Here is a 14397-nt window from a genome sequence, read left to right as displayed (position 1 = left end):
TTTAAAGCTCTAGTGACTTAGGAAAGGAAAGGTAAAGATAAAATCTTTTCTTTTTGACTTTTTTTTTTTTTTTTTTTTTTGGTACTGTGATATTAAACCCCGGGTGTTTTACCACTGAGTCACATCCCCAGCCCTTTTAAAATTTTTTTTTGGGGGGGACCAGGGATTGAACTAAGGGATACTCGCCCAGTGAGCCATACCCCAGCCCTATTTTGTATTTTATTTAGAGACAGGGTCTCACTGAGTTGCTTAATGCCTCCCCATGACTGAGGCTGACTTTGAAGTCACAATTTTCCTGTTTCAGCTTCCCAAGCCACTGGGATTACAGGCTTCACCACTGGGCCTGGCTTTGGTTTTTATTTTGAGGCAGGATCTCACTAAGTTGCTTAACACCTAACTAGTTCCTGAGGCTGGCCTTGAACTTGGGATCCTCCTGTCTGAGCCTCTGGAGCTGCTGCGATTACACATATACACCACTAAGCCAGGCTCTGTCCTATATTTGTTATGTTAATAGTTATTTTGTTGGGTTTTGAAATATATTAGACTTTGGTTAGCGTAATTATTTTGGTCAAGATCCAATTGAATATTTTAAAATTTGACCTTAACCAGTACCATTGGTATGAAGTGACCTTTATGCTTTACACATTAGACACTCAATAAATATCTTAGATGATTCAACATTGACTTTGTGTTTAGAAATAACTAATCAGAAATGTTAGCACAAGCTTGACTTTTCTATTTTAAATTTCAGTTGTTCCTACCTTCTCCTATTCGTACTTCTGCCAGCCGCTTGCATCAAATAAAACAGGTAAGAAGGCTTTCAAAATTGACAGATGTTCATTAACAAAAGTAAATTTTATTTTATTTTATTTTCTAAAAAGATCTGTGTTTCAGTAATTCTAAGCCAGGTCATGTGCAATTAAGTTTCTAATTTTAGGAATGGTTTTGTAAACAAAACAAACTACTAAGTTCTCTATTTATTTGGGCTATTAGTTATTTTAATAAATTGTTAGTTTCTAGAAATACCACATACCCTTATATTTTGAATCTAGTTTCTTCCAAGGATCTCAAAGAAGAAGATTATATATAAAAATTAAGCTTGTAGCTTCATAATTACCAGTTATGTTTTCTTAAAGCTCTCTGATGAATTTTTTCAAAGACCAGCTAAAGTGGCCTTTATTGTTATTGTTTCACATTCAGTTCTTAGTGAGCTGAGTTTAGGGACACATTGTACCTTACTAGTTTATGTTTTGTGTGTGTTTTGTGTGTATTTATATGTATGTGTATATTTAACAGCACAAGCCAAGTATAGAATTAAACCTTTTAATTATCCAAGGATTATCCACCAAACTCAAAAAGATCAAATCACCACTCCATCACAGGTGGTAGGATTTTTTTTTCTGACCCAGGTACAAGCCGCTTTTTTGCAAGGGGGTGCTTAACTGTTATGAAGCACTTATTCACTTAGCACTATGACCAGTACTTTACATCTGTGATCTGATTTCATCTCACAACTGCCTTACAAGGTCAGAAATGAAAGACAGCAGAACTTATGTACCCAATGTCCATACTTCATGAATGTCAGAGGTAAGATTTAGCCCCCAAATACTGGATTCTTTTTCAGTTCCCCTTTCTCTGTTAGAGTGGCACAAAATCCATAAAGATATTTCGTTAACCTAGTTGTTAGTCCTCTAATTCTTGTATCCTTTTCCTCTTTCCCTCGCCAGTACCATGGCTTTCCCAAGGTCAGGTTACCTTACATTAGCAGGAAAATATGATTAAACCATTTTATTTTTATTTTATTTTATTTTTTGATACCAGAGATTGAACTCAGGGGCACTCAGCCACTGAGCCACATCCACAGCCCTGTTTTGTGTTTTATTTAGAGACAGGGTCTCACTCAGTTATTAAGGCTGGCTTTGAACTTGTAATTCTCCTGTATTCCCCTTCAGAGCTGCTGGGATTACATGTGTACACCACTGTGCTAGACCCATTTTATATATTTTTTGATACCAGGAACTGAATGCAGAAGCACTTAACCAATGAGCCACATCCCAGACCCCCTTTTTCTTTAGATTTTATTTATAGACAGTGTCTCACTAAGTTGCTGAGGGCCTTGCTAAGTTTCTGAGGCTGCCTTTGAATTTGTGATCCTCTTGCTTCACCCTCCTGAGCCGCAGGGATTATAGGAGTGCACCACTGCACCCAGTCCATTCCTTTAATATGTACTTTCCACTACTTACCTTTGTGTGATGCTATTTTAGAATTTTTTAAAGAATAATATAAACTTCACACCAACAGTAAAAGTGACCTTTGACTTATCTGTGCAATTTGGTTTTTTGCTTCTCCTAAATTAAGCCAAAAATTTGAAAATGGGTTATTTTAAGAAAAATCAGTGCTATTTGAACTGGTTAATAACGCAGATTGTAAAGTAGTTTATTTCCATAGTGCCAGAATATGTATTGTAAATATTTAAAGTGAAAAACAAGCAGAAAATTAGTGATGGGAAAATAGATATTACACTAACTTTGAACCTGGGTACTGATTGAATGGAAAATTAAGACTTATTCTCAGTTTAATGGACTGATAAGTGTCTTAAGTTGCTTATTTCTTTATATACATTCTTTAACCATGACTACTACTACTTTGTTGTTGTTGAACTTAAAGTTTTAAGCTTAAAACAGAAATGAGTGGTCCTCTCCCCATTGTATACTAAACTTTCACTTTAACAACATTAATAAGGATATTTATTTCATTTTTCAGTAAAATGGAGGAAATAATAGTAGCCTTGTCAGGATTGTTATGAGGATGAAAGTAATTAATATATGTATAATATAGGGCATATTGCATTAATTTTTATTTTTGGTAGTAGAATAGTGGGGTGCTTAACCACTGAGCCACATTACTAAGTAGAGTAGGGCTTCATTAAGTTGCTGAGGCTGGCTTTGAACTCACAATCCTTCTGCCTCAGCCTGCCAAGTCACTGGGATTACAGGTGTGCACCACTATGCCCTGCTTTGCATGGAAATTTTTGGAGGGAGTACTGAGGATTGAAGTCAGGGGTACCTGTCCACTGAGCCACATCCCCAGCCCTATTTTGTATTTTATTTAGAGACAGGGTCTCACTGAGTTGCTCAGTGCCTCACTTTTGCTGAGGCTGCCTTTGAATTTATGATCCTCCTGCTTTAGCCTCCTAAGGCACTGAGATTACATGCATGTTGCACAGCACCCAGCTTGCATTAAAATTTTTAATGGAAGTTAAAAAATATATAAACCAGAACCTCTATTTACTCAATACCTAACTTTTAACAATTATCCAAATTTGTAACATAATTTTTCATTTATTTCTATTTTGAGGGGAGTGAAGGGATAATACTTTAAAGTAAATCCCAGACATATCTTTTTGCCTAAATTTATGGGCATGAAAAAGACACTTTGGTACTAGATGCAGTGGTACACACCTCTAATCTCAATGGTTCTGGAGGCTAAGGCAGGAGGATCACAAGTTCAAAGCCATTCTCAGCAACTTAGTGAGGCCCTAAGTAACTTAGCAAGACCCTGTCTCTAAATAAAACATGAAAAGGCGTGAGGATGTGTCTCAAGGGTTAAGTGTCTCTGTGTTCAATACCTAGTACCAGAAACAAAAATAAGAAGAAGAAAAGAAAAAGGCACTTTGGCATAATCACATTGATCATTATGTGTAAGAAATTACACTTAGTGTCGTCTAAGTCCATGTTAGATTTTTTCACATTCTTAAAAAATGTCATTTTTATTGATTCACAAACAATCCAAACATGACATTTGGTTGATATATCTCTCAGATCTTCTTTATTTAAAACATCCTTTTCTTCCTGTTTTTGTTCACTGCTGTGTTTTTACTGTAGAAACCAGGTCATTTGTCCTGTAGAATGTCCCACATTCTTCTTTTGCTTCCATGTGGTGTTTACATGTGCTTTTATTCCCTGTATTTCCTGTAAACTGATGAAATTTGCTTTTATTTTTAAATAGGCACATAGTCCCAAGTGAATGTTAGGTTATGGGTTAACATTTAAATAATTATATAGTTTAAATTGCAATCTTTCCTACCGGATAGTTAAAGGACAATTTGTTATTTATGTATGTATGTATTTATTTTTTGGTACTGGGGATTGAACTCAGGGGCACTCACCACTGAGCCACATCCCCAGCCCTATTTTGTATTTTATTTAGAGACAGGGTTTCCCTGAGTTGCTTAGCGCCTTGACATTGCTAAGGCTGGCTTTGAACTCAGTATCTCCCAGTCTACGCAGCCTCTTGAGCAGCTGGGGTTACAGGCATGTGCCACCATGCCCAGCTGGACAATTTCTTGATTGTGATTGTTTGCTGTTTTTCTCATGTTAGAGAGCTTGAAGTTAATTTTCTAAGCACATAGTAGTTCTTCCTTAATGTTTTTGTGATTTTCTTTTCCTAATAACAAGTGATATTTTGTTTCAAGAGATTTGAAAGCATCCTCTATAGTTCTCTATCTCCCAAAATATTAAACATGAGTAAATGCTCTGCAGAAATAATTTGTGTATGAGTTTTCTCAGGCTGCTGTAACAAAGTACTATAAACTGTGTATCTTAAACAATAGGAATGTGTTTTACCTCACTGTTATGGGGGCCAGAAGTTTGAAATCAAGGTGTTCCAGAATTGATTCCTTATGAAGGAGGTGAAGGAGAGATCTGTTCCAGGCCTCTCTCCTTGGCTTGTGGATGGCTGTCTTCACATTCATATGAAGACATACTGTACAACCACTTGGCAACTAAAATCTTTCAGGCATAGTCTCCCTCAGAGAACAAAAGTTGGTTTCTGGTTTTACCTAGCATAGCAAAAAATTGAAAGCTTTTTGGAGTTCTCTTTGTATTATGTGCCAGTCTCTAAATTTCTGGGATTATTTTGGGGGGAAGGTGTTGGCCTTGTGCATGTTAGGCCAGTCTCTACTACTGAGCTATGCCCCCAAATTTCTTCTTTTTATATAAACATCAGTCATTTAGGACTAGGGTCCAACCTGATGACCTCCTCCTAACTTAGTTACCTCTATAAAGGCCCAATCTTCAAATAAGGTCACATTCTGAGGCACTAGGGGTTAGGACTTCAATGTCTGAATTTTGAGGGACACGATTGAGTTTGCTCGCAGTATTTCAGTGTATAACTTTATTTCCTGACTTGTTAAGGAGGATATAAAATCCTTGGTATCCAGGTGGCACAGGACTGTTATCTCAGCTACTTTTTGTTTTTTGGTTCTGGGGATTGAACCCAGAGGTATTTTACCACTGAATTACATCCCTAACCCTCTTTTATCTATCTATCTATCTATCTATAATGGTATTAACCACTGAGCTGTACTCCCAGCAACATTTACTTTTTATTTTGAGACAGGGTTTTGCTAAGTTATTTAGAGCCTCTCCAAGATGCTGAAGATGGCTTCAAACTTGTGATCTTCCTGCCAATTTCAGCTACTTTGAAAGCTGAGAGAAGGCTAGCCTGGGCAACTTAGTAAGACCCTGTCTCAACATAAAAATTTTTAAAAAGGGCTGGGGATATGTTTGTAGCTTAGTTGTAGAGTACTTCCTTGTACTTGGCTCTGAGTTCAATACCCACTACTGAAAGCAAATCAAAACGAAACAGTGGCATCCAGTAAGCACTTGATTTTCTCTATGGTGTCTTAAGTAAAATCAATTGAAAAGCATCTTCCTTGTATTGTTCTATTGTCCTTCCTTATGTTGTTCTATTGTTTGCATGTACAAATATATAATAACAAATCCCACAATTATATATATTTTATAATGCAAAAATAAAAATAAAGATTTTTTTAAATGTTCTAACTTGAATTTCTAGTAATCCTTGTTTTTATATATTCACAAATTTGAACTTTAATAACATATCACATTTTTCTTTTTATCTTACCCGGATTTTACTAATTAAATTGAAGTTAGACATAAATATAAGGGAACTTTATAAGATGAAGCCATTTAAGCCCGACGTGGTGGCACATGCCTGTAATCTCAGTGGCTTGGGAGGCTGAGGAAGGAGGATTGTGAGTTCAAAGCCAGCCTCAGCAAAAGCATGGCGCTAAGCAACTCAGTGAGGCCCTGTCTCTAAATAAAATACAAAATAGGGCTGGGGATGTGGCTCAGTGATTGATTGCCCCAAATTCAATCCCTAGTATCCAGAAAAACAAAGATTAAGCCATTTAAGATGGATTATGCCAACTGGTTGTGATTATGATGGGCACAGTTTAAATAGTATCTTTTTGTGAGTATTTTCTTATCTAATAAAGCATTGAAATTCAATTTCTGTGATATGTTTTTGAGGACTTTCTTTTATCTTCCTTTTTTTTCTTTTTAGAATCTAATAAGTGCCTAGTCTCTTTCATGAACAGAAGTTCTTTAAGGGAAGAGCCTAACTTGTTTTAAAAGAAATTTAATTTGATCTTTGTTTACAAATTGTTTCAGCAAGCATTTATTGAACACTGTGCAGGCATTTGACAACTAAATCTTTCAGGCATAGTCTCCCTCAGGGAGGAAAATTGTTTTCTTTTTTTTACCTTGTGTACTTAAAAAATTGAAAACTATGAGCTGGGGATATAGCTCGGTTGGTAGAGTGCTTGCCTCACATGCACAAGGCCCTGAGTTCAATCCCCAGCAAACACACACAAAAAATTGAAAACTACTCTGTGGGGTGCAGTGGCACACACCTGAAATCCCAGTGACTCAGAGGCTGAGACAGGTAAATGGCAAATTCAAAGTCAACTTTGGCAACTTAGCCAGACCCTATCTCAAAATAAAATATAAAAAAGGGCTAGGGATGTAGCCTAATGGTTAAGTACCCTGGGTTCAATCTCTGGTACCATACCAGAAAAATAAAACAACCTTAAATTCTCAAGTGTGACAGTTACATCAGAGGCAAAGAGTACTGTATACTAGAATTTTATCCTTATTTTTACAGTCTTAATATAAAGTCATCTAAAATTCTCCAATCCATTTTGGAAAAAGTCAAGACATAAAATGTAAAGACATCAACTCCCTTTTACTAATAATACTCAATAGCTGATATTACCTCATGCTCCTGTGGGGTTCTTTTTTTGTTTTTCTTTTTGTACTATGGATTGAACCCAGGGGCGCTTAACCACTGAGCCACATCCCCAGCCCTGTTTTATTTTTTATTTAGTATCAGGATCTCACTGAGTTGCTTAATGCCTTCCTAAGTTGCTGTGGCTGGCTTGAACTTGCTATCCTCCTGCCTCAACCTCTGAGTCTCTGGGATTACAGCTGTGTGCCACCCAGCTCATGCTCCTATTTTGAATGGGAGGAATGTTAAGTAAAATTTAGTCCCAGTTCCAGGAAAACTTGCTTTTTGCTTGTTCATTGATTGAATTTCAAAATACCTTGAGCTTTTCTCACTAGAGGAAAACATCTACATAAATATTAAATGGAAGAATTATACTAACAATTTTGCTTAAAAGATTGACTATTATTCCATTATTCTAAGATACTGGTTTTCTTCTTAAACTAGCTTTCCGAATTTCCATCATTTTCCATGATGGTATCAAAATAGTCACCATGACATAGTTTTAAGAGTTAATTTTCACGTTGTCTTATTTTTCCATCCAATTAGACCTCTAATCCTATTAATTTTTCCTTGACAACATCTTCTCTGTTTTCAGTGCCACTTCCTTCTTTTGTCCCTTGGGTCCAAATTACAAAGGTAATGTCCTAACAGATTTCCTATCTCTTCCAGTTTTATCTGACTTCCACAATCAACATCAATATATATATATAAAATCCAGGATTGAACCCAGGGGTGCTTAACCACTGAGCCACATCCCCAGCCCTCTTTTATATATTAGAGATAGTGTCTCACTGAGTTGCTTAGGGCCTCTCTAATTTGCTGAGGCTGGCTTTGAACTCATGGTCTTCCTGCCTAAGCCTCCTGAGTTGCTAAGATTACAGAGATCAAGATAACTTTTCTTTTTCTTTCTTTCTTTTTTTTTTTTTTTGTGGTGCTGGGGGTTGAACCCAGGGCCTTGTATATGCAAGGCAAGCACTCTACCAACTGAGCCCAGCCCCTCAAGATAACTTTTCTAAAACATTATTTTTTACATATTTTCTCTACTACACAAAAGTAACACTGCTTTCCCATTAACTGTTAATAATAGAATTAGGGCTGGGGATATAACTCAGTTGGTAGAGTGCTTGCCTCACATGCACAAGGCCCTGGGTTCAATCCTCATGCACCACACACACACACAAAAAAAAATAGATTAAGAATAACTGATTTGTATTGAGCACTAACTACGTGATAGGCACTATGTTGAGAACTTACCAAGAACATTAGTATTCTCATTATTATCATCTTTATATAGATGAAGAAACCAAGGCTTAGGTTATATCTATGGTTACACAGGTAGTGAGTTACAGATTCTAGGAATCTGGGATTCTAATCAGTTCTTTTTGGCTCCAAAGTCTTTGGGCCTAACAACTATTCTTTTTTACCCAAACTCTTTATGTTCAAACTCTTCAGTTGTTTAAGATCCCATAAATCTGATTCTGTCTTACCTCTCAGTTTTATCTTTTCATTATTCTAACATACAAACTCTGTTCATCAAGCTAGAGTCAACTATCTGTAAATTGCCATATTCTTTTCTTCCTCTAATCTTTTGTTCATATGGTACCTTCAGTTTGGAATATTCTTCCCTCCACTCTCTGCTTGTCCATATTTGAGCATCTTTAAAGGCCTAGGTCAAATTTTCTTCTTTTCATACAACTCATTGTTGAGAGCCACAGCCGAAGGGGCCCCAGCAAACTTTCAGACTGCCAGCTGATGATTGGCTCACAGCACCCCAGCAACATCTAGCTGATTGGCTCCTCTGCGGTGATGCTCATTGGGCTGTTTCCCCGCCCTTTCAGACTGCCAGCTGATGATTGGCTCACAGCGGCCCCAGCAACATCTAGCTGATTGGCTCCTCTGCGGTGATGCTCATTGGGCTGTTTCCCTGCCCTTTCTGACCACGGAGCTGCTCATTGGGGGAGTTTTTTGGCTCCGCCCATGCGACCCAGCCAATCGGCCTCAAGAGCAGGAGGATTGTGGGAGGTGGAGAGGCTTGTGGTTGAGAGAGAGGCTTGTGGGAAGCCGGTGGTGGCAGTTGGGCTCTGAGGGTTTTTCCTGAGGAGCGGTTTTGTTTGGCGTGTGTGGTTCTAAAAATAAAGTTCCTTTCTTTTGACAAGTGGCTCCTGAATTGTGCCCAGCCAGACTGAGGCAACTCATATTACCACTCTTCTATTATGGACTCCCCAAAACGTATTGTTTATACTGTAAACAACAATCTTTTTTTTTTTTTGACTCTGGGGTTTAACCCAAGGACAGTCTACAACTGAGCTATATCCCCAGCCTGTTTTTTTTCCATTGTTGTTGTTTGTTTGTTTTGACATAGAGTCTCACTAAGTTACTTAGGGCCTCACTGAGGCTAGCCCTTCTGAGGTTGGACTGAACCTTGCAATAGCTTCCCAAGTTGCTGGAATTCCAGGTGTGAGCCATTGTACTGGGGTAAACAACAATCTTGAAACTCTCTGTTTTTTCTTTCTCTTCTCTCTCTCTCTCTCTCTCTCACTCTCAGACAGGCCTCACTAAATTGCTGAGACTAGTTTTGAACTTGGGATCCTCCTGCCTCAGCCTCCTGAGCTGCTGGGATTACAGTCATGCGCCACTGCACCCAGCACAGAATGAAAGTTTTTCATCTAATCCTTCCCTGCATATCTGATGTACTGTAATGCACAAGTAATATATCTTTGTGTGGTAGTTTGTGTAACAATGAAGAATGCAGAACAATTTACTTATATGGAGATTTGTTTATACTGTAGCTCTTCTATAGCCCCATGAGTAATAATATAGATGTATCCAAATGAAATTTTGAAATTTTCAATCCAAATGAAACTGTTTGAAACCACAGGAACTAGACATTCACTTGACCCTCATCTTCCCACCTTCCAGGAAGAAGGCATGGATGTAGTAAACAAAGAAGCAATGCATGAACGGTGAGTACTGTACTTTCAATTACCACTTTAATAATTTGTATATTCAGTTATATCTTTTCCTTCAGATAGGCAAACTACATTACTGATTTCGTTTCTTTTGTAGGGAGGTACACACTGCAATACAGATAAGTCAGTCTTGGGAAGACAGTCTGAACCTGGTATGTTTTACAGTAACACTTTAATTTTGCCCAAACTTTCAAATTGTCTCTATTGTAGTGTTGTGCTATCTAGTTTCACTGTAATTTCTGAAAATATCAGCTCTTGTTTGATATTTAAGCAGTATCTTTTCCATAAATAACTTGAATTATCTTAAGAAACAGCTTATGATCTATCCATAAAATAACTATCATTAGGGCTAGAGCTCAGTGGTAGAGTATTTGCCTTGCATGTGTGAGGCACTGGGTTTGATCCTTAGCACCACATAACAATAAATAAATATAGATATTGTGTCCATCTACAACTATAAGGAATATTTAAAAAATAACTATCATTATTTGAAAGTGGGGTTCAAAGTACATAGTTGTCTGATATAAAACCATAGCTGTTGTAAACCAGCTTCATCTCTGTCCTAGAGAATCTTTAAAAAGTTCAGTTATGCCTGTAATCCCAGCAGCTCAGGAGGCTGAGACAGGAGGATCGCAAGTTCAAAGCCTGCCTCAGCAAAAAGCAAGACACTAAGCAACTCAGTGAGACCCTGTCTCTAAATAAAATACAAAATAGGGCTGGCAATGTGGCTCAGTGATTGAGGGCCCGAGAGTTCAATCCTCAATTTAAAAAAAGTTTAGTTTTACTAAAATGCTTAGATTACAAAACGATAAATGATTTTACTTCCTTCTACATCATTTACTAACTATATATCAGTTTTAAGCTATAGGCAGTGGATTTATGAAAAATTATTGCATTTTTATGTCTGTAAAACAGACATATAGTTCTGTTAACATTTTAACATACAACCTTTAATTTAAACATGCCGCAGTCTGGCTGGACACAATCAGGAGCCACTTGTCAAAAGAATCTATTTTTAGAACCACACACGCCAAACAAAACAGCCTCTCAGGAAAAACCCTCAGAGCCTCAACTGCCACCACCGGCTTTCCACAAGCCTCTCTCTCCCCCCACAAGCTTCTCTCCACCTCCCACAATCCTCCTGCTCTTGAGGCCGATTGGCTGGGTCACATGGGCGGAGCCAAAAAAGTCCCCCAATGAGCAGCTCCGTGGTCTGAAAGGGCAGGGAAACAGCCCAATGAGCATCACCGCAGAGGAGCCAATCAGCTAGATGTTGCTGGGGCCGCTGTGAGCCAATCATCAGCCGGCAGCTGGAAGTTTTCTGGCAGCTGGAAGTTTGCTGGGGCCCCTTCGGCTGTGGCTCTCAACATCTCCCCCTCTCTGTTTAAACAAAAAGCATGTGGCTTAGGGACCGTGCCTGCCTTAGGTTGTCCAATAGTGCATATGGTCCTTACCCGTTAGGTTGGTACCATTGCAATTGGATCTTACCCGTCATTGACTACCGGTCCAGTGTACAGCCACACCTGTGGAGAGGTCTTTGTACCAGCGGGGGGGGGGGTGAGGTTCTTTGCCTCACCTCTGTTGGCCCCCAAATTTTAGCTGGACAATCATGACAAGCAGAAGGGAGGAAGATACACCAAGCCAATTGACGGCTCCTTTTGGAAAAATTGTACCACCGATGACATCATCAGCAAAAATACCCCAACACTACCACAAGTCGCTGCACCAACAAATAGTTCACAATGCATACAGGTGAGTTCACAATGTGTCCAGGCAAATTCTGCAAGCAGTTCAGTGATGACTATTGCAGAAGCTGTAGATTGGTTTTATCTTTGACTTCACCAGCACTGGGATGAAGATAGGAATTCTGGCAATATTGGCTAAAGAAAAAATTATGTTACAGAAGGCACTAAAAGAAAACAATTTTCTTTACATTGTCTTCACCAGCACTGGGATGAAGATAGGAGTTCTGGCAATAATGGCTAAAGAAAAAATTATGTAACATTACAGAAGGCACTAAAAGAAAACAATTTTCTTAACAATTTACATTGTCTTCAAGAGAATTATTAAATATAATGAAAAGGAAAGGTGAAAGTAAACAAACAGATTTGTTAACCTTCTTTTTTGTTTACATATTAAAACAATCCTCAACAGTTGTTTACCCAATTTAAATTAAACCATATAAATCACGTGAAAAAAAAATATTTGGATCCATTTTATCATGAGCGCTCATCATATATGATATATGGACATACATACATTCAAACATATAACACAAAACACAAGTGTGCACACATAATATAATACATACAACACATAACATTATAGTAAAGGCCTTATAACTTTTTACAGGTGAAATCTCCATTGCAATGTTTAAAAACTCTATAGTCAAAAAATAGAACTGATCAGCAAAACATTAACCTAGGTCTGTAAGAGCTCAAAAAACAAAATAGAACTTCATGATATGGCAAAGGGCAATAATAAAATAGATATTGAAAAAAGCATCCTGGTTCTGTTGCAGATGTAAGAATAGCCAAACTGGAGTTTTGGATATCAGTTGTTATGGATTTGAGCCAAATCATCTTCTTTTTGGTCTGTAGAAATCGCTTTAGTTAATCTTTCTGGAATCCAAATCGGCTGCTGTTCTCCCTGTGGAAACACATAAACAGACCCCCGACTCCAGACAATCACTGGGTCAGGACCTTGGTTAATCTCTCTGGAATCCAAATCGGCTGCTGTTCTCCCTGTGGAAACACACAAACAGACCCCCGACTCCAGACAATTACTGGGTCAGGACCTTTCCATTGTCCTGTTAGAATATCCTTCCAAAGTACCTTGGGCTTATGTACAATTTTTGAACACATATGCCTTTCCGCAGCACTAAGTCCTGATGAATCCAAATTTTAAAAGTTTAGAGTAAAAAGGGTTATTTTAAGTTTATCTTTGGGGAATATATACCCCTTCCCAATTCCTTCTTTTTGCTTTAATAAGTACATTTTAATAGTTTGATGAGCTCTTTCAACTATGCCTTGTCCCTGTGGATTGTATGGGATTCCTGTTATATGAGTAATGCCAAATGTTGAGCAAAATTGTTTAAAAGAGGTAGAAGTATAACCAGGGGCATTATCTGTTTTTAACTGTTTTGGAACACCCACAGTGGCAAAATTTTGTAAGCAATGAGCTATAACATCTTTAGTTTTTTCTCCGGCATGAAGGGAGCCCATCAAAAATCCAGAAGAAGTATCAACTGTAACATGCAAATATTTTAATTTTCCAAATTCTGGCAAGTGTGTGACGTCCATCTGCCAAATATGGTTAGGTATCAATCCTCTAGGATTGACTCCAAGATTAACTTGTGGTAAAAAGGTCACACAATTTTGACATTGTTTTATTATTTGTCTAGCTTGTTCCTTAGTTATTTTAAAACGCTTTTGTAAAGTATTAGCATTGACATGGAACTTTTTATGAAAATTTATAGCTTCTTCTAGTGTAGAGAAAATATGTATGTCATGTGTAGTTTTATCTGCTAAATCATTGCCCAAACTAAGGGCTCCAGGCAATCCTGTATGTGCCCTGATATGTCCTATAAAGAATGGATCTTTTCTGTCCCAGATTAGACTTTGTATAGTGGAAAGCAAAGAGAAAACAGTAGAAGAAGGGGAAATCCTACCAGCATCTTCAAGAGATACTATAGCATTAACTACATACTGACTATCAGAAAATAAATTAAATACAGAATCTTTAAACATCACAAAAGCTTGTAAAACTGCATTAAGCTCTACCTTTTGAGCTGATTGTTTGGGTACTAAAAATGTAAAAGTTTGATCAGGGGTAACTACTGCTGCTGTACCATTATTTGACCCATCAGTGAATATATTTGGAGCATTCATGATAGGTGTTTTTCTTGTCATTTTTGGAAAAATTACAGGATGCAATGACCAAAAAGACAATAAAGGATTAGATGGTAAGTGGTTATCAAATGAAACATTAGATTTGCACATGATTATTGCCCAAGTATTTAACTCATTAGCTAACTCATCAATTTGATTCATAGTATATGGAGTAATAATTTTATTGGGAGAAATTCCAAACACTCCCTTTGCTGCTTTTATTCCTTTGAGTATTAACTGTCCTACAGCCTCAGGATACCTAGTAAGAATAGTGTTAGGAGAATAAGATAAATGTATCCATAATAATGGACCTTCTTGCCCAAATACTCCTGTAGGAATATTTTTTGTTGGTAGTACAATAAATAATAAAGGCAAACTTATATCAATTCTATCCAAATGCATATTTTCCATATATGTGTCAATGATTTTTAATGCCTTTCTTGCTT

At 37.5% G+C, this 14397-nt stretch overlaps 1 protein-coding gene across 5 annotated transcripts in view; it reads left to right on the top strand.

The window, feature by feature from the left end:
- The window catches only part of LOC124110138 (P2R1A-PPP2R2A-interacting phosphatase regulator 1), a 73727-nt gene that overhangs the window by 18030 nt on the left and 41300 nt on the right, over window positions 1-14397 (top strand). For 3 of the 5 annotated variants that reach the window (XR_009224384.1, XM_058571132.1, XM_058571133.1), the window contains exons 4-7: window positions 752-808; window positions 10012-10055; window positions 10159-10213; window positions 11661-11813. Coding sequence is in view for 3 of the 5 variants with exons in the window: in XM_058571132.1 (XP_058427115.1) it covers window positions 752-808; window positions 10012-10055; window positions 10159-10213; window positions 11661-11813 (309 nt within the window). In the remaining 2 variants the exon portion in view is untranslated. The remainder of the gene's footprint in view (window positions 1-751; window positions 809-10011; window positions 10056-10158; window positions 10214-11660; window positions 11814-14397) is intronic. The other 2 variants (XR_009224386.1, XM_046469265.2) reach the window with 1 other exon arrangement.

This window comes from Marmota monax, unplaced genomic scaffold, assembly GCF_021218885.2.
Source record: "Marmota monax isolate L192 unplaced genomic scaffold, Marmota_monax_Labrador192_F-V1.1 WCK01_AAM20220418_F8-fsc00054, whole genome shotgun sequence".
Taxonomy (NCBI): Eukaryota; Metazoa; Chordata; class Mammalia; order Rodentia; family Sciuridae; genus Marmota; species Marmota monax.
The sequence above is the reverse complement of the archived record's forward strand: the minus strand, read 5'-3'. Positions and strand labels throughout refer to the sequence as shown.